Below are 26,166 nucleotides of genomic sequence, written 5' to 3'. Positions count from 1 at the left end.
CCACATAGAGCTAATTGTAAATCAACTAAACCACAATGACTAACTTTGGAATTTCCCTCTTTTTTTTTCCTTTGGGGAAAAGCAATTTAAGGAACTATGAGAAGTTTAGCAGATCTTGTTGTCCTCTATCCCACCCCCAACCCAAAAAAAAAAAACGAAAAAGAAAAAAAGTGAACCTCATTTACCTGAGTACAGCTTCATTTCCTTTTCTAACTACCACCTCATCAATTGCTCCATTTGCCACCTAAAAAGAATTACCATGTCAGTTAAAAAACTCAACCTTGACATTCTAAGAGCAAGATGATGTTACAAAGTAGATATAATTGGTAAGAATGTCTCACAGCGATGAAGTATGGCAACAGGCTTCCACTGTTGTCGCTCACAGCAAAGTACTTTTGGTGCTTCTGCATAACCTGCATGAATGATGACAGTCCACAAATGTTTGCACAAATACTTCAAATTCCTTCACAGTAACTCTGCAAACTTTTAACATCTTACCATAATTAAAAGCTCCTTTGGAAGCTCTAAGAAGGACTCTTTAAACTTTCCAAGTACTGGAACAGGCGCCTCAACAAGATTTACTACCTAAAATATTGTGTAAACAGATATAATAAGAACATGCTTATTGAACAAATTTCAACAAAAGAAAACACATCTATAACCTCATTGAGTAAGCCCTCCCGAAAAATAATGTTTCCGTTGACACTTTTTGCTAACGCATTAGAGTGCTCCAGAATTTTTTTCTTACGTTCCTGTAAGAGAGAACAAATCTTTCAGCAATGAAAAGAAGAAAATGTTTTAGTTCCTCATAGTTTTGACCCAACAAAAAAAAAGGCATGTTCCTTCATAATACCTCAATCTTAACATTGATGCCTGCATGCATCATTAGACCTGCATAAGATTCTGCACTTTCTACCTGTAAAAAGTTTTAGAGCTATAGTTTACTCGAAGACATGGAAAGAAAGAGCACTGAAGGAAAAGCAACGTATTACTGAAAACTGCACTAAAAAAGGGTTAAAACTATTTGTTGTCGCTTATATGTAAACCTAATAGAGTGCACACTAGAAGGTTTTAATCAAAATTGACATTCAAAACAACAATCTTTAGATCTGTTTGAAACAAGGGAAAAGCACCCACAATCCAATCACTTTTACTCTAAAGAAAGAAAGGAAAGATATCTATATTTGTGTGTGTGTGTGTCTGTGTTTGTGTATTTGTGTGTTGACCGTGAGTTTTATATCATGTATAGAGAAAATAACTCAGTTGATCCTGTTGCACTTTCTCTGTATTCCCTGTGACAAGAAAATTGATACCCTGGAAATTTGGTGTCATAAACTACCCAAAATGAAAGTAGTGAGATCAACCTTTAGAGAGGGGGAGTACACATTGTTTCTGTTCAGATATTAAACAGCTTTTATACATAAACCAAATTGAAAAAAAAAAAATTACAAAAATACTCCAAGTAAAATGCGGAGGAAGTTAAAAAAAAACGGTGCAAGCTTACTCACATACCGTGACAGTAGCTGAAGGAGTATTACGAAGACCATAAGACAGGTTTCCACTACATAAAAAAACTAAGCATGGTAAGTACACTCTTCACAGACACAAAAGAATAAGCAATTCCATAAACATTTTTATATGCATCCCCGCTGATAAATCAAACATTTATTTGAATTTTAGGCAATGACCATAACAAACATAATAAAACATATAGACGAAACTAGGTAAGTAATTGGAACCACTTGCAAGTTCACCAGTACCACAAGGTAAAGCGAGTCCTTAAAGACTTATTTTATGAGCAAAATCGAGTCTTTAAAGATTTCAAGGTACACCATCTGCACATGGAGTTCATTCCCAAATGGATCAGGATCTCCATAGATCTCAAATGAATGCCCCCCAATCAAAAGAATTTGTCAATATGTTTAGATGTAATTTAACTTATTAGGAAAGAAATACAACCTAATACATGGGAAATGGACAAGAGAAATGCTTGAAGACACAAATGGACAAAATGAAAAGTAAAATTTAAAATAATAAAGATCCAAAAAACTCCAGAAAAGAAGAGAAGCCAATGTTGACATCATCAAATCAAAGAATGACCATAGAAATGAACAACTTCAACTTGTCCACTTAAAAGTTCAATGCTTTGAGAAGTCCTAGGATTTCTTTCTTGCACAATGCATCACATAAGAAATATTTTTTAATGACATGGAACCGCATCAAGGCAAGGCTGCTCGGACCCACTCCTAAGGACAATGCAATAATATCCCACTTAATCAATTTGTTAAGCTCATACACATTCTCTTTCCCAGTACATCAAAATGTACTGACTAATACGACAAACAAACGAATGTGGATTATTGATTCAGGGAGATTTTGATGCCCTCCGATTAAGGAACCAATTTCATGCACACATATTTAAAGAAAAAAACTCGCAAAAGTTCACGTTGAACCAGTAGGAGATGCAATCCAACACAAGCCAACTACTTACATGGAACTGAGTAATTAAATACCAGAAGAGAGAGAGAGAGAGAGAGAGAGTTCAATGCAGGTAACTGTGATTACCTCAAAACTCCAGCAAACGTAAATGGCACAACTACATCTCCATGGAGGGCCAAAATCCAACGAATCGGTCTGCTAAACATGATCTACATATCAACAGCAAGGGCATGATTAACATTTCCAACTAAATACAAATCCAAATATAAAGACCAGAATTCAATATTTTCAAGAAGGGCATATAGAAAAACCACAACAAATGAAAGTACTAGGACTGATAAACTTTTACTTTTAACCAATCACAATAGAAGTAAAGTGTGTTACTAATACAGAAGAAAGATTGAAGATAATTTAAAGATAATTTAAGCATGATTAACACTTTTACTTTCCAGGCAGTAGATAATTTAAGGATTTTTGGACTTAGGCTAGAGAAATTTTAAGGTTGTGAAGATAATGTCTGTGACTAAAAAGTAAAGGCTTGAGGGCTGGTTATGGTACAGGAAAGAAAACACAGCAGCGCAGAGCATTAAGAGCAATGAGGAAAAAAAAATTATAGATGAGGAAGGATAGAAAAAATAATCTATGAAACCTTGCCTTAGTACTTAAAAAGCTGATGACTTCAATAGCAAAGTCTGATTTGGTTCGTGTATGGTAGAACATTTTTATGCTTTGTACTGTTCCATTTCCTTATACTCTTGTACAGTTCTATTTCATATCCGGACGCACACTCTTATTTTGAACTTATCAGATAGAAACCAGGTAGAATAATTTAGAACTCAAGAAAACAATCCTAAGTCTCCTGGAAACCAAAGAAAACACTAGACTCAACTTAATGAATGAATTTCCCCTAAACTACTAAATATAATTTTCTGCACAGGAGTTGAAGAAATTACTATTCTTCTACAAAAGCACCAATATTTTTTTTTTGATAGTTAATTAGAGAACTTTTAAAAAAAGAGAAGGCGCCCTTAAGCATACAAGAAGTATACAAAAAGGACACAAAAAACATGAAGAACAAAGAAAAACAAGAAGAAACACCCGCAAAGACCCAAAAAGCACAAGTAATTTTTAAGCCACTGGATCAAATTAAACACTATTTTACCCCTATACTTTTGACACAACATCTAAAACCAGATATGCCTTCTCTTGTATACTTTTCGTGTACATGAACTTTTCTTCTCCTTCAATAAATTATTATTCATTAAAAAAAAAACCCAGATATGCCTTGATCCCACTAGATCTATCAGGTGGCCCATAGATATAAAACCTTCATGCAGAGAACAGCTACTAACCCTTGCTTTTAAAGCAGCATAAAAGAGGCAACAAAGTGTATGACTTGGAAAGCAAGCTTGCCATAGTTTCAACACCAGGCTTATTGCCTAAGTTGAAAGCAACCAAGCTTACAGAAGCAAAGATCAACAAATTACTGTTTGCAATTGAAGTCAAATACCTTATACCATGCTAAACACTATCAGATATTGTTCTCTTTCTTCTCTCTTTACATATGTCTAGTTGAAAGTAATATGTGCAGCTTTAGTAGCACTTTGATAAACGCAGTTTTAACTTTAAACATCAAATAGTACTTGGGTGAAAAAAGAATCTGAATAGAGGAAGCAATTATATTGGAAACACCCAGTTTGGAACCAATTCATGAATGGATTAAATTCAAAGTCCATTCAATTCAATTCATATATTGTGTGTTTGTGTGTGTGTGTGTATTATATAAGGAGGGAGAGAGAGAGAGCGAGAGAGAGAAAGAGCACACAAAAGGAAACTCATGAGTCAAATACTAATAGCCAACAAATATAGAGCAGAAGAATTAAAATTGCACAAACCTGAGAGTTCCAGCGCATTGACTTTGGGAATGATATTTTAGCAATGGTACTGGGTAATTCTTCAGACAAAACCTAATCATAGAAATTTAAAACAATATTTATCTAAATCCATAGAAGCAATCCTTACATGTAAAAATTGTTAAATTAAAATCCATGAAATGGTGACAGAAGAATCAAAGGGCAAGCCTTATTAAACACACAAGTGTATCCACTATTCTAAACCAGTAATCCAAGTGGCTACAAATTTCCTAGTAGGCTAGCTAACAATTGAGCAAAATATCTACTCATAAAAGATAGATAAGTAATCATTACCAAGGTATTAGAACACATGGTTTTCCATGATTTATCTATAACTTAATAAACTTTACTTTCCAATAATCTCCAATTAGCCAATAAGCTATTGAGCCAATTTTTCGTCGGACATGACCAAAAAAAATCAACAGACACATGCACATTGCACACACATGTCAAGTGTTGTTCCTATCTGCATATATGTTGTTGAAAATAATGCTCAAATGATTGCTATTAAGTTCATTTTCATTGATAAGCATTTGTGAGCACTATTAACTTTAAGCAGGAGAAATGATCATAACTGCCCTTTCATAAAAGAAAAAAATCTATGTAGAAAAAGGATAGAGGCTAAATCTTTATTACTGCTTCCTTGAATTTCTGCTGTTTTCTCTTTTTTATTGTATCATATTGTTCAGTCTCGAAATTGTTACTGTTAATAAGTTTCAGGCAGTTAACTGAGTCATCAAGCCAATTTTTGTCTTAAGACAAAATTAGCACACATTGAGTTCTTACATCAATCAGTATACATCTGCACTTGCACATACATGTTTTATGGGCACTTTATCTATCAAGAATGCTTGCAGTAAAATTCCAAAGGAATAATATTTCTTCTTTTTAATAAAAGAAGTAAGCTCAGAACTATTAGCAAAACAGAAAGAGGCACTAAAACCTCCACAGCAAGTCGGGCAGATTCCATTATACGAGCATAAAGATACTCTGTCTTCCCTACAAAGCAAGAAAACCCTCATCAGCACCCGTTACCAAGTACGGACATTACTCTAGCAACTTAGAAACAAGAAAATGTGAATTGGCAGATACGTGACATTCTGATGGATAGCTATTCAAGTGTGGCACACTTTCAAGCAAAACTTACTTCCTTCCAAATAAGCCGTCAAAACAGCAATAAGTTATACCTTTTGCTGCAAGGTGGCCCATAGTAGTGGGCAAGATTAGGGTTCGATTCTCCTAAAATGGCAGTCAAGGCAACCCTAACTCTACCTGGATAGAGTTAATCTTGACCAAAAACGCAGTTTGGCTCAACCCAATTCTATAGCATACACAATTATAATACATCTTAGTTGATGTGGGATGGGGTGTGCTAGCAAACTAAAATCATGCAGCATAAGAAAAGTGCATACTTAAACAATTGACCCTATAGATAAGTCAATTATTTCGATGAATTTTTAGTGGAGAGAGAGAGATTTCTTTAACAAAGGTTATGAGTTCACAAAATTCATCAACTAAGGACCCTTCCAACATAACCAAATTGATTACATAATAAACAAGTCATAAAAATGAACAAAAAAAAGGATGAACTCCAGATATAAATTTCGCAAAATACTTGCAACATAATAACATAACACAGTAAAAACCGAACGTAAATATTTACTGACACTTACACGTCACCAGCTTGTTAATAGTAGTATTATTTTTTTTTCTTTATTTGAAGGGTGGGGGGACCAAGTATTGGAATAATTAAACCCAGCTCTAAATGGAAAATCATATAAAAAGAACAAATCAAGTCTGACGAGAGGAAAAGAGAAGGGAACTGTGAACTCAAAGCATTGTGCTTATAATGGAAACTTTACACTTTTTGTTTAAGTAAAACTTTACAGACTCACCATCAATCTTTCTATACAATGAATCCAGTGGTATAGAGTATCTACGGCAAAAACCCTCAGCAGCCTGACATAAAATACCAACTTAAATATTATAAGGCTCTTCATATATATCAGTTACAAACTAAAGAAAAATGCAGACCTTGTAAGTTAAACTAGAAGACAACATGTCAATATCTACAATAACAATCGAGCCATAGATCAGCTCTAATTTGCCAAAGTCGCAGCAGGAGCTAAGCAAACAGAAAACTACGTAATAATCCCTTCCATGAAAAAAAAAAACTATAAATAACAAATTAATATGTTAATAATAATGCAAATGCCTCGCATGCTGCAAATGCAATGGCTGCGTACTCATATTGCCGTTTCCAAATAATCCCACCACACAAATTGTTTAGACAAAAACCCAATTTTTCTTGAGCTTAAGAATCTCCAAGAGAAAAACAACAGCAAGGCATTTCAAACCTTTGTAGGATTTCCTTGTTGATCAAATGCTTTTGAAACTGGAGGTCCTCGAACCTCAACCTCCTCTGCTGCTTGTTTACTGCAAATATTCTCAACACAAACCTGGAAATGTGACAATAAAATGCACATCATAATGATTCACTATGCGATTAAATGAAACCATAAAAGTATAATGATCTCAACACTTCAAAAGCTTCAGTGGATGCTCAATTTCAGTACTAAGAGCTAAATAAGGATGTTCAACATATTTGAACATAGAACTTGCTTTATAAAATGTGAAAGACAGATCTTATAAGAAAAAAACAAAACCCTCTCTTCTATTTTCTCTTTCTTTTCTTTTTTTTTTTTTTAATATAAAAAAAAAAAAAAATTGTCAGCATTTTGCAAAAGGAAATAGAGTTATCACTGTACCAGGAGTCTGCGAGGTGTGCCACATGCTTGCACTTCACCATGGCTTAATCGTTGTTTTTCTAATACCAGCAATATTAATTCTTTGAGCTGCAGTTGCCAGCATTGCAGTCAGTGAACAACCATCAATCGAGAAGAGGACGAAAGAGGGGGGGGGCGGCAAGGTAAATAAAGCTTAAAAAAAAGGAGATAGCTATGTTATAGAACAAAAGAGCATTTTAAGAAAATGATCAATGTGCTTCATGTTAAAATAAATCATACTTGCTTGCTTGCATCAACTACATCTTGAGGTGGCATCTCTTCAGTCCCAATTTCAAGAACAAACATCCTTGAATCATCATTCACCTGCGACATAAGTCAAAGAATAGGCAAAAATTAATAAGAAATAATTAATGCATACACATTAACTGTTAACATTAGTTCCACTCAAACCTTAGAATTATAATTGTTAAAACGTTCATAATGAGTTCATAATTGATATGCAAAATTAAAAATAATACATATAACAAGAAAGAAAACTATAGAAAAGGAGGATGAAAATCAGCCTTAAGAAAACTGCCATATCAATACAACACACGAGGAAAGAAATTCAAATCAGCTGCAAATGCAAACAAACCTTTTTGGCAGCTGCGTCCAAAAGATCTTTAGGACACACAACATGAACAGGGTCAGAAGCGACACCCAGTGGATGTCCAAGGGACTCCCTCGTTTTCAACCAAAGTTGTGCACACTGACGAGCTAAACTGATAAAAAACACAAGATAAATATAGACACAGAACTGCCCAGAATTGACCAATAAAAATTAATGTGCCTAACAAATCATCTTTGTCCAAGTATGGAGACCAGCAATGAAGTTACATTCAAATAATCTCTCAAGCATGTCTCTAATCCAAATATTGGCAGAGAATTTACACCCTTATACTATTTTAAAGCTGACAAAACTCCTAAATTCAATTTTACCAGTATATTAATGACATAAAGTGCTTTTTTTAAGTTTCCAACGCAATTTCTTTCTGGCCATAATCAGGTAGTATTCTTACCTTCTCATCCGACCAAAATAACGAGCACGCTCTGTTACCCCAACAAAGCCTCTTGAGTCTAAGATGTTAAAAGTATGAGATGTCTTTAGAAGCTGATCATACCTAGCATGTAGCACAGCAAATGTTAACTAAAGAACATAGAAAAGAGTTTCACATAATATACAGTGAACAATGGAACAGAAACAAAAATTACTAAACATACGCAGGGATTGCAAGGCCTGAAGCAAGCAAGGAACGGGCCTCTTCCTCAAAAAAATCGAAGTGTTTCTGAAGATGATGAACACTGGCATGTTCCAGATAATATGCACTCATTTCCTTCCTGAAACAGAAATACAAAATATATTGATTGTATTGCACATACAAGCCTGATAATGCTGATATAATAGAAGTGAAAGAAGACCAAAATAAGGAGCAAGGAGATTAAGAAAGTTAATGGAAATCATCTGAAAATTTGGACTTCAGATCAGATGGCATCTCATCCAACCATCTCTGATTGCCAGTTGAGCAGCTCAGAGTTCTTCCAAATTGGCTTCAAAATAAGCGGAGATGCTTACAAAGGAGGCAATTGTCTAAAAGTGGGAAGGAGACAGAAAGTTCAACAGATAACTTGCACAAAACAGATTGAAAAAACCTGCTGTGGAGTAGAAAGGAAGGGTGTTCAAATATCACAACCTAGACAACTTTATTTTCACAAAAACTTCAGACATTAGAGTCCATGTTGCGCAGTTTTACAATGAACTTCATTCAGAACAATTTGGTTGGCGGCAAAAGTTGGATGGTCTATCTTTTAGTTCTTTTTTTTTTTTCCTTTACTTTTTTTTTTTGGATAAATAATCAAAAATATCATTAAGTCTATCTTTTAGTTATATCAATGTTGAGGAGGCTACGTGGCTAGAAAGAGCTTTTGAGGAAAGTGAAGTTGTTGAGGCAGTGAGAGCCCTAAATGGTGACAAGGCCCCAGAGCTTGATGGTTTCTCAATGGCTTTTTTTTTTTTTTTTTTTTTTTTCAGACTTTTCGGAAGGGAGGTACTTCAAGTGGACATCATAAATGCCTTTCACAAGTTTCATCTTCGCAGGAAGTTTGAAAAGAGCCTCAATGCAACTTTTATATCCCTTATGCCTAACAGAGTTAGGGCTACTTTTATCAAGGATTTCTGTTCTATTAGTCTAGTGAGTGGTGTGCATAAAAATCATCTTTAAAGTCCTAGCTAGCAGGTTGAAAACAGTGTTGGAGAAAGTTATTTCCAGGTCAATAAATGTGATCATAAGGGGGAGACAGATTTTAGGTTTGGTTTTGGTAGCTAATGAATGTCTTGATAGCCAAATTAGATCAGGGGAACCTAGTGTGCTTTGTAATATTGGACCTAGCAAAGGCATTTGATCATATAAGTTGGGATTTTCTGCTGTATCTGTTGAGGAGATGAGGCTTTGGGGATGTTAAACTACCAGTTATCCCAAAAGCTTAAGCTGATAGGAAGAGGTAAATTTAATCAGTTAACTATTACTTTAACACTCCCCGTGATCAAAAACACTCTCCCTCACGTGTAGGCTCAAACTCCCTTTTAATAGGTGAGGCCCAACACGTGGAATATTTAATTTAAATGGGGTGAATTGACGTTGACGGAGTCAATGTTCGAACTCAAAACCTTTGACTCTGATATCATGTTAAACTACCAATTATCCCAAAAGTTTAAGCTAATAGGAAGAGGTAAATTTAAGGCATGTTTGAGATTGCGTTTGAAGGGCTTAAAAGTGTTTTTAACACTCAAAAAGTTTGTTTGAAGAAAAAAATACTCGTTTGGTAAAAAAAAATTAAAAGCGCTTTTAAAGGTCCAAAAAGCCTAAAAATGATCAAAACGCACTTTTGGTAAAAGCTTAAAAATGAAGCTTTTGCCCAAAAGCACTTTTTGACTTAAAAGCTCTATTTCTCAAACGCAATCCCAAACAGATTCTTAATCATATAACCATTACTTTAACAGGAGAAAAATAGAGAGATTGGACAGCTCACTGTATATCTATGGTGTGTTTCTCAGTGTTGATTAATGGTTCTCCCTCTAGATTCTTTAATAGTTCTCACGGCTTGAGACAAGAGGACCCTTTATCTCCTCTTCTATTTGTGGTTGTCATGTAGGCTTTGAGTAGATTGTTATCCACCTTAGTGGATAAAGGGCTCTTATCAGGTTTTTCAGTAGGGTTGAGGAGTTCAGTCGAGATCCTAATATCCCATCTCTTGTTTGCAGAGGATTATGCTGATCTTTTGTGAGGCAAAGCTAGACCACTTCTGTCACATGTGTTGTCTCTTCTTATGTTTTGAAGTTGTCTTAGAGTTGAAGATTAACTTTAGCTAAATTAGAGTTAGTCCATGTTGGCTTGGTGAATGATATTGGAGGTTTGGATCGTATCCTTGGTTGTAGGGTGTCCTCATTGCCTATAAAATGAGCCATAAGACTAATAGAGCACAACAATAGCAACATAGACACAGAATCCATAACTCGAAATATTGAGCAATGTACATCAATAATCTTTGGAACATCGTAAGTATATATGATACAGTTCTACCAAGAGCAAGATTTTGCCTTTATATATATATATATATATATATATATATAAAGAGTAAAATCAGTAGCTTAAGTTGTTCACTTACTCATTCTCCAAAAACAGCTCCCCGTATGTAATTCCATCAGCATATTGAATTTTCTTAAAATGATCAACTCCCTGTAGAATAATTCAGGAAAACTTAGTAACATGGATAAAAGAAGACAAAGATTAATAAAAGAAACCATCAAAGATTGACCTGTAGTAACATAATTATACGCTCAAGACCATAAGTGATTTCAACAGAAATGGGTGACAATTGTAGACTTCCAGCCTAGAGAGAGAGAGAGAGAGACAGGGTGAGAGAGTGCAGGGGAAAAAAGGCTACAAGTAAAAACCCATGCAAAATCACGAAAAAGTAACAGTAACTCAAGCAGGGAAATAGCTATCCTAAGCACTAATAGTAGACATGAAAGTGATATTTCAATGTAAAAGGAAGAACCTGCTGGAAGTAAGTGAATTGGGTAATCTCCATCCCATCCATCCAGATTTCCCAGCCCAAACCCCAAGCGCCAAGTACCTAAAAGCGTGTTTGGTCAGCATATAGAAAACAAGCAGGCTAATTATCCATTCTAGGCAAAAATGTTTCCTATATCAAAATTTTTAGATGCCATAGTTTATGCTTACAATTACGAGCCATTGCAAGGAAATTTAACCAAGTTAAATCCCATCTCAGCAATTAGAACTCCGAAAAACTAACAAGGCAAGAACCTCTGCGCTTTTTTAATGAGATTGAATTACTTATAAAAAAAAAATAACAAGGCAAGAATAACAAGCCACCAATAAAGAAAATATATTACCGGACTCTCCCAGTTGTCCTCCACAAATCGTATATCATGTGCACTAACATCAATACCTATCAAGCACATAAGCATCAATGTTTAACCAAATGCTGAATAAACAGGAAAAAAATGATAAGTGGTGAATCTAAATAATATCCACACACCTTGTCAGTGGAACTAGATGATTAGTAAACTAAATAGCATTTAATAATATCATGTTAACTTAATGTTAACTTATTTAATGAAGTTAATCTCAATTTTTGCCATTTATAGTTGTTTGGAAAACTAATGATCATTAAGACACAGAGGCCTTGGTAGAGTATGACATAATAGAAATCTAATGGTTTACTATATACAGGGACAGATAATAGAAAATGAGGCACCACAAACATAAACTAGTTCAAAGACCCGGTGCTCTCATTATCAGCCTCCAAGCCAAAATGACATCATTGTCAGTAAAATTTGTAGATTGAGGTAAAATATGTCCGTTCTAATGTAACAGAGATGAGAAAGTCTACCACTTCATGTCATTATTTACAGTGATTATTATGCGTGAGCTATAAATTGAGCATATGTAGTGAAATCTTAGTAAAGCTAGAACTAGCCACAAGAGGATGATATAATATTTTTTTGATGAATACAAGAGGATGACAAAATCAATTGTCTAATAATACCTAGGAGTTATCATTTCCAGTATCTTGGCTCAATCAATTATAAGGATGGGGGAATTGAAAAGGTATAGTATCCATAGAATTAGATTAGGATGGATGAAATAAAGAAGTGCATTGAGAATATCTCAATTGTATATTACCCATTAAGTTGAAGGGAAAGTTCATATAATTGTTAAAAGACTAGCCATGCTTTAAGGAACATAATGTTGGCCATAGGAAACATGTTCATTAAATAAGCTTAACTGGTTCTTCTTTTTTTATTGAATAGGAGATTCTCTAGTATATTTCTTATGTAATAGGGCTGCGCCCCTTTGTGCTTTTTATTGAGATTAAATTACTTATTAAAAAAAATAAGCTTAGTGGAATGAGTGGAATCCCTGAAAATAGAAACAAACGCAAACATTAATTCTAGGGTAGGGGTGGCACGTATAACAGAAAAGATGAAGGATATTCACCTAAGGTAATCTGGACATGTGCAACAAAGAGTGAGGAATGTACCAATGACAAACAGTCATTAGAAAATTTAAAAGTGCAAGACCAGTTAAAGGGAGGCAAAGATAGGTGAACAAAGAGCTTACAAAGAACATGGGTGGTGAAAGGGTGTAGTTGGTGAATGCATAAGGCTTATTTGGTTTGAGTTGAGTGGAGCTTTATTCTGCATCGGCTTTGGAACATTAGTTTGAATGCATATGATGCAAAAAGGAGTAGATCCACGAAAAAGAGAAATACATTAAACACAGGCTATTTCAAGCTTGGCAGGGAATGCATGATTGTTCACACACAAGCACAAATAAACTAAATGGAATTGCATGTCAGCAATCTTGGGTATCTAGGCCAGATGGGAGTTCGTGTATCAGTAAAGTAAAGACCCAAATACTTCATCGGCAAAGACCACTCTACAACCAAGAATACGAGTCAAGCTTTCTACATTACCCACATCAACAACGGGAACTAGCTCTGATGTAGCCAAATTAATCTTCAACACCAAAACCGCTTCAAAACATAAGAATAGACATCACAGATGAAGGAAATGTTCACAATCTGTCTCACAAAAACCAAAGTATCATTCAAAAACAATAAATGCGACACTATAAGCTCATCATTATTCCTCGACCCCATCGAAAATCCTGATAAGAGCCCCCTATCCACCATAACAAACATCATTTTAGTCAAAGCCTCCATAACTACCACATACATCTAAAGGGTTGACTCAAGTGGTAAAGGCCTTAGTCTAGGTGGCATTCCATTAGATCTAAAGTTCGAATCTCCTTGGGTGCAAACAATTCCTTGGGGCCAGCCCACCAACAAAGCCAAAGTATTACCCGATCCGTGTGGAGGGGGCGCTTTACACGGGTTCGAAGTTTATCCAACAGGGGTGGATACACAAAGTGGCTTTGCTTTGGAGGGATTCCTTGTCATAAAGAAAATAAAAAAATAAAAAATAAAACCTACCACAAACAATTAAGGAGATAAAGGATCCCCTGTTTTAATCCATGAGAACTACTAAATAATCTAGAAGGAGAACCATTAAAAAGAATGAAAAACCTCACCCTAGAAATACAATGTGCTATTCGAACTCTCCATTTCTCCCCAAAGCCATGTCTCTTCAACATGTACAACAAAAACTCCCAATTAATCTGATCATAACCCTTCTCCAAATCCAATGTATACAGCACACCAGGTTCCCTTGATCTAATCCAACTATCTAAAAATTCATTAAATACCATAACTGAATCCAGAATTTATCTACCCTTGATAAATGCATTCAAAGAACTAGAGATAATCTTATCCAAAATACCGTTTTCAGCTTGTTTGTTAGGACCTTAGAAATAATTTATAAACACCACCCACTAAACTGATTAACGGAAGTTCTTAATGTCCACAACACTGGCGTTCTTGAGGAGGGAAATAAAAGTAGCATTAATGCTCTTCTCAAACTTCACTCAGCCATATAACTCCTTGAAAACAGCTATGATATCCTCTTTAATTTCCTCCCAACACTTATGGAAAAAAGCCATGGAAAAGCCATTAGAGTTTGGGGCCTTGATACAATTTAGGTCTCTCACCACCTTCAATACTTCACTTTCCTCGAAAGCTCTTTCCAACCAAGAGCCCTCCTCCGCACCAACGGAATGGACATAAAGGCCATCCAATTTTGGTTGCCAACTAAACTGTTTTGAATATAGACCATTGTAAAATAGCACAATATGCTTTCTTATTTCTCAACCACAAAGCCCTAGACTTTTGCCTTCAACTCACTTCTTCGAGAAGAATAAACCTCTCCAACTCCCTAGAAAATTCTTCCTTTCTCACCTTTTCTTCCTCAATTAATGGCCTTCCTCTGAAATAATATCTAGCTCAAGGATTCTATCCAACATATCCTTCTTCTTCTTCCCTACGTTGCCAAAAACCTCTTCATTCCATTTCTTCAAATCTGTTTTCAAGGCTTTCAATTTGCACGCAAGCACAAAACTAAGAGATCCCTCAAATCTATAAGACAGCCACCAATTTCACTTGCTCCACAAAGCCTTTTGGCTTAAGCCACATATTCTCAAACTTCAAATACCGAGCCCTACCCCAAATAGCACAATCCAACATAAAAGGAACAAGATCCGACAATATTCTAGGGAGTTTCCTTTGAGAGACATCAAGAAATTGTTCTTCCCAATCAGGAGAGAGAAGAAACCTATCAATTCAGGACCAAGACTAAGAATCACAATTACTTGACCATGTAAAATTCCCACCTACAAGAGGGATGTCCATGAGACCCTGATCATAAATGAATTCCAAAAAATCCAGCATAGCAGGAGACTATCAAAAATTGCCTGATCTCTCACACTGGTAACAAAAAACATTAAAACCACTCCCAATACACCATGGCACCTCCCACCAACTCATGAGCACAACCAATTCATCCCAAAGTAATTTCCTATCATTGTCATCATTTGGACCGCACACACCCACAAAAGCGCATTCAAAACTATCACTAACACTTATAAAATAGCAAGCAACGGAAAAACTCCCCATACAATCCTCAATTTTTTCCACCGCCCCTTATCCCACATTAACAATATCCCTCCAGAAGCCCCTCTCGACCCCAAATAATACTAGTCCACATGTTGGCAACCCCATAAACTACGCACCACATCCCTAGAAATAGACTCCAATTTAGTCTCTTGTAAACAAACAAGGTCCGCCTTCCAATCCCTAAGAATACCTCTAATCCTCAACCTTTTATCCCTCTCATTCAGCCCTCTCACATTCCATGATACAATCTTGGGTTTCATAAGGGAGAATTAGAACCCCTTCCCTTTCCTTTAACTCTATTAGAGTGACCTTCCTTTGTGTCATAATTAATAGAACAAACCAATCTCTTTAATTAACGGTTGCCTCTGTTAGCTGACTGAGGACAAATATCTATAACGCTAGCCAAACCATTTTGGTGTTGACTTGCTTCTATTGCAATAAACAGAGCCATCAGCTGATCCTCAAACCCCTAACAAGACAACCCCACTACATTACAAGTATCAGCCTCTGAACCACCCACTTTGAAGACACCGTTTCAGGCAATCTCTGTTCTTCAACTACAACAAGTGGATGGACTAACAATATCTCACTTCCCTTCAACTATACAACAGATATGCATGCATATGCGTCTTTGTAAGGAAGAAGAATCAACATCAACATTGCACACAAGGATGGTCTCATTTTCTTAAACAGCCTTTCACTTTTAATGGACTTTTTTCTTTAGTTTTTAACATAAAAGAATAGTTTTAGCACAGTTCCCCATGTTTAAAATGCGGACTCAATTCTAAAGTTTTCCTTCCATTGATAATGGCATCACATAGCAAAAGAAGTCAAACAAAGATTAGTGCAACATAATAATCAACAAGTACTACAGCATGAAAATGGACAAAGGGCACCTGTGAGTTCCTTGCAACTATTGAGAACAATGCATTAATGCCTTCTCACTTCTTATCAATTTAAATAAAAATAGAGGTAGAGTTGCTACCTAAAGCTGATAGGCTACGAATAAAAAGGTCTTGTGAATTTCCAGGATCAGGCTTTAATATAACCTGAGATCAAATTCAAAAGCCAGGGAATAATTTAATCCTAAAACAAAGCTCCATAAATAAACCAGAGAAGGCAAATTTCAACAATAAACTCAAATTTAACCTGAAATTGCGTGTGTCGTTGAAGTCTGTTTGGGTTTTCACCATATCGACTATCATCTGGCCGAATGCTAGGCTCCACATACCTTTTATCAGAAACTTCACATTAGAAGCCAAGTCAACTTTAAAAATCCTAAAAGCCCACATGCACTATCAAAGAGAGCAATGACAGAACATCTCACAGCTTTACAGCATGTTAAATTCGCTAATTAAACAATATTTTGAAGAGCCCAGCAGAACAGCAAAGCGATCAAAATCAAAATTGCAAATTGGTCCAGCATAGTTGCAACAAATAAAAAGATACACCAAAACATTACGAGCAAAAACTTATAAGAAAAAGTTTGGTCCATGAAATGTCCAACTGACACACGCTTGATCAACCATCATGTGTGACACAGGATCTCATATCACATCAATACTGATCTACCAAATCCCCTATTCTATGCATGGCCAATCTATGTGCGTTAGAAAAAGTATAGTAACTATTGACTAGTAGTAGCAGAGACACAGATGACACACTTTCAAAGAGATATCTTATCATCGTGATGAAAATGAGAGAGATTTTGGCTGTTGTAAGTCAAAAGGTTGATTCCAATTTCACTATTTGTTTGTGTTATAAGTTTCTTCAACAAACAAGATAGGCAAGTACTCACATCAAATTCAAATTAATAAGAGGGCAAAACAAACAACAGAATATATGATTCTTTTATTTTATTTTAAACCTTTTTTTTTTTTTTTTTTGTTTTATTTAATACAAGAACAGCTTGTTTGAAACCTTCTAATAAGAAAACAGCAACGAGTACTTGTGGAATGTCTCAGACATTTGACCTGAACTACAGTTAGTTTTGGGCCTTTCGGCTATATGGTTTCCAAGGAATCATTATTTATATATTTACTCATCAATGAAGAGTGCACTTTAACCAAAAGTATCTAACTACATATACAAAACCAGAGGATCTCATGTGCGAACAAGCTTAAATCAGCAACCAAACCCTGGATTGACTTGCAATCCCTATTTGTCTGTTTCAGCCTTAAGGTCCCTAGTAAACTGTCCGTATTTACTCATTATTATACGTTGAGAAAATATACTTTAGCCCCTGAACTACTATCACATTTTCATTTGCGCCTCCAAGCTTTAAAAAATAATATCAGTGACCACATTTATAATAATTTTGCATTTTTAAAATGTAAAATTGGACACTTTTACATTTTTCTTCCCAAAATACTCAAGTCATTAAAAAAACTTACCAATTGAAAAAAAAAAATATATATATATATATATTAAAATTAAACAAAAAAGGAGAGAAACTGAAAATACCAAAAAGTGGGTGGCCCCTTTCATATTAGCCTCCTTAAATTTTTTTTCAAATGGTTATTCATTCATAAATTATAACTTCAAGGATATTTTGAGAAGAGAAATGTCTAATGTGACCGGCTGTGGTAGTTCAGGGGCCTCAATACCACTTTTTAAAGTTTGGAGGCATGGTATTTCAGAGTCTAAAGTATATTTTCCTCTTCTTTAATCCATGGCTTTAAACTTCATTTTCCTAAAAAAGCAACACATTTTAACTGGACAAAAAAAAACATGATAGCACTTCTTTTCACGAAACTAGATACAGAATATACAATTAAGTTATAATGGGTGTACTTCTATAAACCTTGCATCGATAGCATACTTACGCAACATTCCACGGTTCTGGACCAAGAACCCTTAAGAATGTTAGAGGATTCATAGTCCCAGCTCCAACCTAGTCAGCACAGACAAAGCCTCAATAAGACAGAGCAATCATTAACGCCAATTAGATGAGTGAATTAGAGAAAGTAACTGGCTTTCAATGCTTCAACCATCTTCAACTAAAAGAACCGTGAAATGAATTTAACGTTTTATTAAACAGTACCTCTGTGTTGCTGCATTGCATCAAGGCACATCCAACAGAAGCCCAGTATTCCTACAATGTTAATAACAGTATAGTATCAATCAAAAAATTCAAAGGAAAATCATTTTTCAATTTAGTTTCACTTGCATTTTTTTTTTTTTTTCTCACTCCATGAACCTACAGTGAAAAATCTCGAAGTAAGAGGGAAAAAAGAAGTGAGACCTGGAGGCACTGAATGGCTTGCTGGAAAGTGGGGACGGAAGCTCTGAGAGGCTCGTTGTTAGGGTCCGTAGACGAATGCTGTGGAATCGCCGAGGAGGTGCTGATTGCAGAGACGGCGGTTCGGGTGAAGTGGCGGCGGGGGACATACGGCGGGCAGAGGCGGCTGGAGTTGGGCTTGCCGGCGCGGAGGAGGCAGAGGCGCGAGGTGTGAGGCTTGAGGAACGAGATGACTAGCGGAAATGCGAGGATGGCCATGCCTGCCTCTCAGCGAAATGCTTGGATAGAGGCTTAGCCTTTCGCAGGAGGAGGGAGAAGCAGGACTTTGTATCGACAAAAAGGACAAATAAAAAAAATAATAATAATTATAATTATATCTTGCCACGTAGGATAGAGAAAGTGTAAATCTTACGGTACATGCAGTTAAAGTTGATTATTATTTCAGATAATTTTTCTTAATTTTTTTTTTCATGTAAAATAATATCCGACCTAAAATATTTTATATGAAAATCATCAATTTTTCACTATTCATTAAAAAAAAAAATGATGTTCAAAACGATTTTTGGTACATAACCCACCACATACCCACACCCAACATAAAATCATGGAAAAAAACTATATTTATCACCTTATTAATTATTATCAATCAATTTGTATGTTTTCAAACTTTAAAAAATTTCAATTAACTCCTTAAATTACCTACCCATTTCACTTAACTTCTTTTGTTAAGATTTTCTATTAAATCCAACAAAAAATTGTCTTAGATTATACTTCTATCATTTGTGTAAAAAATACAATTATGCTCTTGTCATAAAAACCCACAACCAATTTGTGAGTTTTTTTGGCCATAGAGTCATGGTTTTTTCTCTTATTGTTTGTATTTTTTTTAAAAAAAAATCTTATCTAATGTGCGGGTATTATTGTTATTTTGAGTGATGTGTATCACACATTCCTCATTTTCCATCTAATTTAACAATAAGTTCCAATAAACAAGGCCAAGTGATGGATTAGGTAATTTGAGTGGTCAATTACAATTTTTAAAAGTTTGAAGAATATTGCAATTTGGTAATAATTTAAGTGAACATGTGCACTTTACTCTAAAATAAAAAGACCATAAAAAAGAAACCACCATTGTAAAATCTTCAAGGCATTGCCATCTTCTTATACATTATAGTTCAATCCTCATCCACCACCTCATCTCATCCCTTCTAAATTTTTAATCTCAATCATTTTATTTTTATTTATTTATTTATTTATTTATTACATGTCCACACTGGAGGGAGAGAGAAGATTCAAACTACTAACAACCGCTTCATGAAACATGGTCTCTAGCTGATTGAACTATCTTTCAAAGACATCATTTTGTTTTTATGATGTTAAAGAAAATATCAAAAAGATGACAAAAACAACAACAAAGAGGTCGATTTCTATTTTTACTTTTACCGTATTTAAGATTACGTTGAAAAATAACATTTTGTTTATAAAAAAAAAAAACAGGAAATAACATTTGAAAAATAAAAGTCAGAGATTTTTTATTTTGTATAAAAGCGGTTATGCAATTAACAATTATAAACCGCCGGCGGTTATTAGACAAGAAGATGCGCAACGCAGTCCTCTAACCAGCCATCAACGTAGCAAAAGAATATATTAACACGTCAACAAATATAAATATCGTCTTGTTTCTCAAAATCCAAAAACGCCTCTCTCGCTCGCGCTTGCTGTGGCTGAGAGGACAATGGCCACCGCCGATGAAGCGGAAATCGAGGCAGAAGTAGAAGCTGTGCAAGCAGTGTACGGAGACGATTGCGTGGTAATCGATTCCTACCCTCCACACCTCCACGTTCACATCAAGCCTCGCACCGCCGATGTCACGTCCCAACAGGTTCCTTTACTTTTTACTTCTTAGCTTATGTTTGGTTGCCGAGAAAACGAGGTAAAGTGAAATAAGAGAGAGAGGAGAAGAACTGTCGAATCTCTATGTCATATCTTATTCTTTGATTCTTGAATTAATAAATGATACACCTTTTATTAAGTCAAGAAGTTGTATCAAGGAAAAGTCTCAAACTTCTTGTTTTTGAATCTTTGATTACTTAATTTGTGTTTTAAGATTACTTGTAACACCGGCTCGGTTGAGGATTCTGTCAGCTACTTTTCCTTGAGATGGATATTTGCGGATTCTCGGCATTGATAGCTGATTATGATTAGTTTTTCTTAAATTGTTTGAATTCGACGAGATCCAGAGTCATTAGCAGCATGAAGTGTGAGATTTGAATTTGTTGCTTTATGCTCTGTGTGATTTGAAATGATCGGAATTCTGTCATTGTACTAATGTATACCTTACTAATTAGTATATGCCACATGCTGATTTTTTAATTTAGACAGTTCATCTCTTGTGTTTTTCTGAAATTCACTTGTGTCTGCGTTTTATTCGTGGATTTTGAAACCTAATGTAAAGTATGATACTATGTCTTACAATTAGTACTAGAAGATTTAATGTTTAGATAATGGTGTAAATTATATACTGCAATGTTGCAATTTCTTTCTTTAATGGTTACGGGTGAAGTTGGTTTTGCTTTAGTCCGCCTCTAATTTGTTTGTACTTTTTCTCTTTGTAGTTTGTGGAGGCAGTTATTGTCATACGAGCAGGTTCCCAGGTATATCATAGCATATATATTTTTTGCGTAATGATTAGCATATGTTTGGTTATTTGGTTGCTTCATGATTGGTGTAGATTGTGAGTATATATGTTGAGGTCTTCTACTTAATTTTAATGTTATTAATATTCTTTTGGGATTACGAAATAGGCTACCTGTTTTGCCAGTATAATGATTTTTGAAAACAGAGGATATTGTTTAGTGATTAAGAAAAATGATAATATACTATTAATTGGGGTCAGGAGCATGGTCTAGTGCATCCAGCTGCTTTTAGTATATTGCAATACATAAATATCTTTTCAACCGTGATTGCTTGATTTGAAATTATTGTGATAGTAAGTTATTGTCCAATCTTTTTTTAAATTCATATGCATGAGTCACTTTACTCTAGCAAGTTATCATGTGATCTTATCAACTTCTGCACTAACTCTTTCTATATCTTCTGGTAGTATCCAAAGGAGCCACCTCATATTAATCTACTAGATTCCAATGGTCTTGATGACCGAAGGCAAAAAGATTTGATAACTTGTATACAAGACAAAGCGTGTGAACTCTCGTCTTATTTGATGCTTGTAGCACTTTGCGAGGTAACTACTCTAAACACCTAGCCAAAATTGTTCAGGATTGTCTGAACTTGTGATTTGTTCCATTTTCTTATAATTGTGAGAATTGAAGAGTATGTTCTAAAGAATGGCTTCGATTTGTTTCCATGCACAAACTGACAAAAGCCACCCATATCACTAAGATGTTGTATGAGATGATATAGGAATCAAGAAAATTAGCCTTGCAGTTGTACTGTTTGTTCTTTTCCTTAGCATTGTTATTTGGTCGTAGTCTTTTTCTTGTCTTGGTATGTGTAGGTTGTGTATGGCTGGTAGTGCAAATTGCAGATGCTTTTTGTCATAGTGGTGGGAAAGATATTCTTAGGGAATTGTTTCTCCAATTCTTTTGATTTTAGTTGCAGATGTTAATTGAATATATTTCATGCCTGAATATATAGTTCAAAAGTTTTAATGGGATCTGACGTTCAACTCTAAATCCAAGAATTCGATTTATGTATTTGAATTAGATTAGGATATATATTTGCAAAATCGCTGATATGATGAATTGATTTATAGGAAGCGGTGGAGAAGCTCACTGTTATGAATCATCCTGACGGTGATTGTCCATTGTGTTTGTATCCTTTGCTTCCAGAGGATGAACAGAATAAAACTTTGCCATTTATGAAGTTAATGTCCTGTTTTCATTGTTTTCACAGGTAGTCCTGCCTTCTCTCTCTCTCTCTCTCTATCTCTCTCTCTCTCTCTCACATATTAGACACATTTTGTAGCTAATTTTCTTGAGCATTTATTTTGAATTATGGCAGTGAATGCATTATTAGGTGGTGGCATTGGCTCCAAACGGAAAAGGAAACAAGTGTTGGTGATTCATCTAGTGCAACTATACGTCCTATCAGTACCATGGAAAACAAAGCCGGTAAAAAATTGGGTCAGATTGATGGGTAGCAGATCTTTTTGTGGATGATGGCTGATGCACTGTTCTATCATTATGCTTTCATTTTATTTTGGATGGCATAAGCTGTGAACATAATAGAGCACTTTGCAGTGTTTTGATTCATGTTGTGCAACAAAATAATTTGTTGGGAACACCCTTGTCTTGCATGTCTCAATGATGATGTTATGACCAAAAACTTAGTCTCACCAACAGGGCCTACCATTTTCTTTCTTCTTCTTCTAATTTTCTGCCGTGCTGTTGATTTCTCATTAGTAATTGATATTTGTTGTTAGACACGCGTGGAGCAATGGAAGAGAGCATGGGAACCTGCCCAGTCTGCCGCAAGGTTTTTCTTGCCAAAGATTTTGAGCATGTACTTGACTTGGTTGCTTCTCATTCTTCTCAATTGGTATGCCATCTCACTCGTCATTTTATAATTTTATTTGTGGTTTACAGTATGCCACTGATTTACATGATAGACATTCTTGATGGATTCAAAATTCACACAGAAAAAAAGAAAAGAAAAAAAAAAGAGATGATGTGCCCAATTAACGTGGGACTAAGCAGCAGGGGGCTTGTGTACTGTAATCTTATAGAAATAATCAACTTGACTCCATCAGTTTTAAGTTATGGTATAAAGGCCATTGGTTTTTGGATCAAATGGCTTCTCCGTACCCTATAAAAAAGGGGTACGGTGAAGTCAACGGTCCAAACCTTACCATGCATGAAATTTATTTTCTTACTCAAAAAAAAGGTTATAGCATTCATAAGACTAATTGAGTAAGAACTTAATTCTTTTGGGCACTTAAGATTTGGAACTTTTCTTGGCTCTTTAACTGTAGAAAAGAAATCATTGGCATACTGTCATTAGTTAGTATGAAAGACAAAAAAGGGGAAGAGGTCTTAAATCCATGATATTATCTTGGTTCTTTAATGCAGATTCTGCTATTTGAAAGCCTGGGGTTGGGTTAATATCCTTGAGTAAACTTGATACTTTGGCAATAATTTGTTATAATCTAAGTTCCGCGTTGTAAACTCTTGTCTATAGTAGTATTTGTTGGATTGTAGTATTTTTCATTCCTATGTTTAATAATTACTTGTTCAGTTGTATCAAGTGCCGGGGATTTACCAACTTTTTTCGTTGATTCCAGAATTTTCATGAAATTGAAGTAGATGACAATCAGAAGCTCCTTGAGTCTGATTCTGAGGATGTTAGAAGAGAAAAATTTGAGGCTATATTGAGGCTACAGCAAGAAAACAATGGCTTAATTGAGCCTAAAAAAAATCTAGTTGTTGTGCCTGGTATGTTTCTCCTGCAAACAGATTCTGCTGCCAGTACTTCCGCCAAAGAATCGCCTGAGCAACCACAAATAGAAGCCACAGGTACCCCGGAAGCGCATTCTAGTGGTTCCTCAACGCTCTTGAACACCAGCGTGCAAAGGCGCACCGGCATGAGGAAGCACAGAGCATGGAATCCAAGAAAGCAAGTGAAACAGTCAGCGGCATCGCCTAGCACAATGTCGACCAGAGAATCTGGTGAGCAACAAGGAAGGGATCCTGCAGTCACCTTGGGAACACATTCTGTTGGTTCCATAAGTAGACCAAGCACTAGTGAGCTCAGGACCTCTGGCATGAGGAAGCAGAGACATTGGAATTCAAGAAAGCCAGTCGAGAAGTGGATTAGGAAGGAAAATGCTACATCAGAGTGACTATTTATTGTATTAATTCTCTTTTTTGTTGTATGTTTTCCCATCATAATTTTCAAATTGCAAGTAAAATGTGCGCATGAACCAACGGATTTAAAAGAAAAAGAAAGAAACAAAGAAATAAACATTAAGATCCTCCGTTGACACTAAGACTGTCAATTTTTGACATGAGTATCAAAACTTAATATGAAATTAGCGAGTTAAGGTTGGGGAGTTGGACTCATTTAATTAAATAGGTCGGGTTTTGATTAACTTATATGATTTTATGACTATATCTTGACACGACTTTAACTCTACCTGACATTTATGAATTTTGACATAGTATGGTTCTAATTCGTTCATTAAATGAGTCGAGTTATGATTGATATATATATATAATTTGAATTTGACGCACAAATATGAATTGTCACTCTTAAAACTAACACCATATAGGAATTTTTTTAACCTAACCATTTGTATATAACATGTCTCGTGGCATGCAAAACTCTTTTGTCTCTCAAAGTATTTTCTGGCATAGGTACAACATGGGTCATTTGACAACCATATCGTTCTTGTCAATGCTTCGCGAAGATCTAATTATATATTGTCTTTGGATAGAGATGTCCAATAATTTTTCTACGTGAATTGCTAGCAATTTTGATAGCAAAAATGAGAGTCTCTATAAGACTTACTTGTTTAAGCAGATTTCAAACAGCTCACCCACTTGTTGGGAGTAGGTAGGCCTCAGAGAGATTTTCACACATTTAACTCACATTTACTGTATGAATTGCTAGCATGTATAAAATGAACAAAAATATTAGTATTAATTAATGAGAAATGATTGGTATCAATATTTTGCCTATATTTTTCCCATATCATCTTACAAATCAACCATTAGATGTGTACTCAACAACTCTAATGGTTGATCTATTGAATTTGTCGTAGAATATGAAAAAAAATATGGGCAAAATATTGACACCAATAATTTCTCTTAATTAATTCGCATGAAAATGTAAACAATATAGCATAAAGCTCACCCTTTATCTTCTTCGGATACAACATGGATCACATGTATAGCTACATTTTCGAACCAACTCATCGTCAACATCTAACAATTGGTTTTTGTCAAAAAAAATTAATATGGGAGTGGGGCTACTATGGACCAAACTTGAAGATAAAGAACAAGTTCATAATAGCAGGCTAGCAGCATAGACTTGTATGCATAGACAAGATGGGATTAGAGCATCAATAATTGGAGTTCACGTAGGCTCTATTTATGTCCTTTTATAAGAGATTACCTCCAGCATAGACTCTTAGGCAAAATCCACAAGTTGGTCCTTTTTCCTGACCAATTTATCACCTTCTATAAGCAAAATGTACAAAACTTGTTAGTCTTGCAGGCAAAAGCACCAAAATTTTTTACATTATTTGTGTATTTTGGATATCACATGATAAAGAACATTTCTTCATCTGCAATGTTCACGATGGTCCCAACTGTGAGTCCTTTTGACAACCAAATCTATAAAATTGAAAGCTGCCATGAATTGATCATGAAAGTTGAAGAATAATTAGTTCATACCAGTAAGCTAATTGTACTGGAAAGAGACTGAACAGGAGTCCAGAGTTCATACCACTTTGAGTTGAACTTTTTCTGTTTGATCCAAATTAATCTTATCAGCCCCACAAGCAGTTGCTGAAGTGACCCTTTTTTTAATGCAATGCACCCTGTAAAACAGTAAAACAAGATGTTTTATCAAGAGTAATTTGTCAAAATGGTTTGATTAAAAAACTGAAAACCTTAATTATAGAATGATTTGATTAAAAACGCATGCCTCAAAAGCCTCTGAATCATTTTTCCCT

The 26,166-nt window shown here is 35.2% G+C and overlaps 2 protein-coding genes across 4 annotated transcripts in view; one reads left to right on the top strand and one right to left on the bottom strand.

Annotated features, from left to right (window-relative positions):
* The window catches only part of LOC132181666 (glycine--tRNA ligase, chloroplastic/mitochondrial 2), a 33,009-nt gene extending 14,230 nt beyond the window's left edge, over positions 1–18,779 (bottom strand). Inside the window, exons 1-25 of one of the 3 annotated variants that reach the window (XM_059594908.1) lie at positions 18,477–18,779; positions 18,276–18,326; positions 18,058–18,125; positions 16,382–16,463; positions 16,218–16,281; positions 11,553–11,608; positions 11,195–11,272; positions 10,952–11,026; positions 10,802–10,872; positions 8,360–8,476; positions 8,158–8,259; positions 7,734–7,860; positions 7,379–7,462; positions 7,121–7,207; positions 6,710–6,811; positions 6,248–6,311; positions 5,296–5,351; positions 4,335–4,406; positions 2,566–2,648; positions 1,513–1,561; positions 854–916; positions 663–752; positions 499–585; positions 342–413; positions 186–244 (exon numbers count right to left, since the gene is read on the bottom strand). In XM_059594908.1, coding sequence (XP_059450891.1) covers positions 186–244; positions 342–413; positions 499–585; positions 663–752; positions 854–916; positions 1,513–1,561; positions 2,566–2,648; positions 4,335–4,406; positions 5,296–5,351; positions 6,248–6,311; positions 6,710–6,811; positions 7,121–7,207; positions 7,379–7,462; positions 7,734–7,860; positions 8,158–8,259; positions 8,360–8,476; positions 10,802–10,872; positions 10,952–11,026; positions 11,195–11,272; positions 11,553–11,608; positions 16,218–16,281; positions 16,382–16,463; positions 18,058–18,125; positions 18,276–18,326; positions 18,477–18,731 — 2,114 coding nt within the window. In that variant the 5' untranslated portion in view covers positions 18,732–18,779. Of the gene's footprint in view, positions 1–185; positions 245–341; positions 414–498; positions 586–662; positions 753–853; positions 917–1,512; positions 1,562–2,565; positions 2,649–4,334; positions 4,407–5,295; positions 5,352–6,247; positions 6,312–6,709; positions 6,812–7,120; positions 7,208–7,378; positions 7,463–7,733; positions 7,861–8,157; positions 8,260–8,359; positions 8,477–10,801; positions 10,873–10,951; positions 11,027–11,194; positions 11,273–11,552; positions 11,609–16,217; positions 16,282–16,381; positions 16,464–18,053; positions 18,126–18,275; positions 18,327–18,476 lie in introns of those variants that run through there. The other 2 variants (XM_059594916.1, XM_059594922.1) reach the window with 2 other exon arrangements.
* A 1,370-nt stretch (positions 18,780–20,149) lies between these two features.
* Positions 20,150–24,399, top strand: LOC132188679 (uncharacterized). Its single transcript, XM_059603204.1, has 7 exons — positions 20,150–20,355; positions 21,089–21,127; positions 21,577–21,714; positions 22,246–22,385; positions 22,494–22,603; positions 22,915–23,030; positions 23,773–24,399. The coding sequence occupies exons 1-7, from the start codon at positions 20,209–20,211 to the stop codon at positions 24,328–24,330; spliced, it is 1,248 nt and encodes a 415-aa protein (XP_059459187.1). The 5' UTR covers positions 20,150–20,208; the 3' UTR covers positions 24,331–24,399.
* The last annotated feature ends 1,767 nt before the right edge of the window (positions 24,400–26,166 follow it).

This window comes from Corylus avellana, chromosome ca1 (genome assembly GCF_901000735.1).
Source record: "Corylus avellana chromosome ca1, CavTom2PMs-1.0".
NCBI classification, from domain to species: Eukaryota; Viridiplantae; Streptophyta; class Magnoliopsida; order Fagales; family Betulaceae; genus Corylus; species Corylus avellana.
Note: the sequence above shows the minus strand (reverse complement) of the source record. Positions and strands in the feature narration are given on the sequence as shown.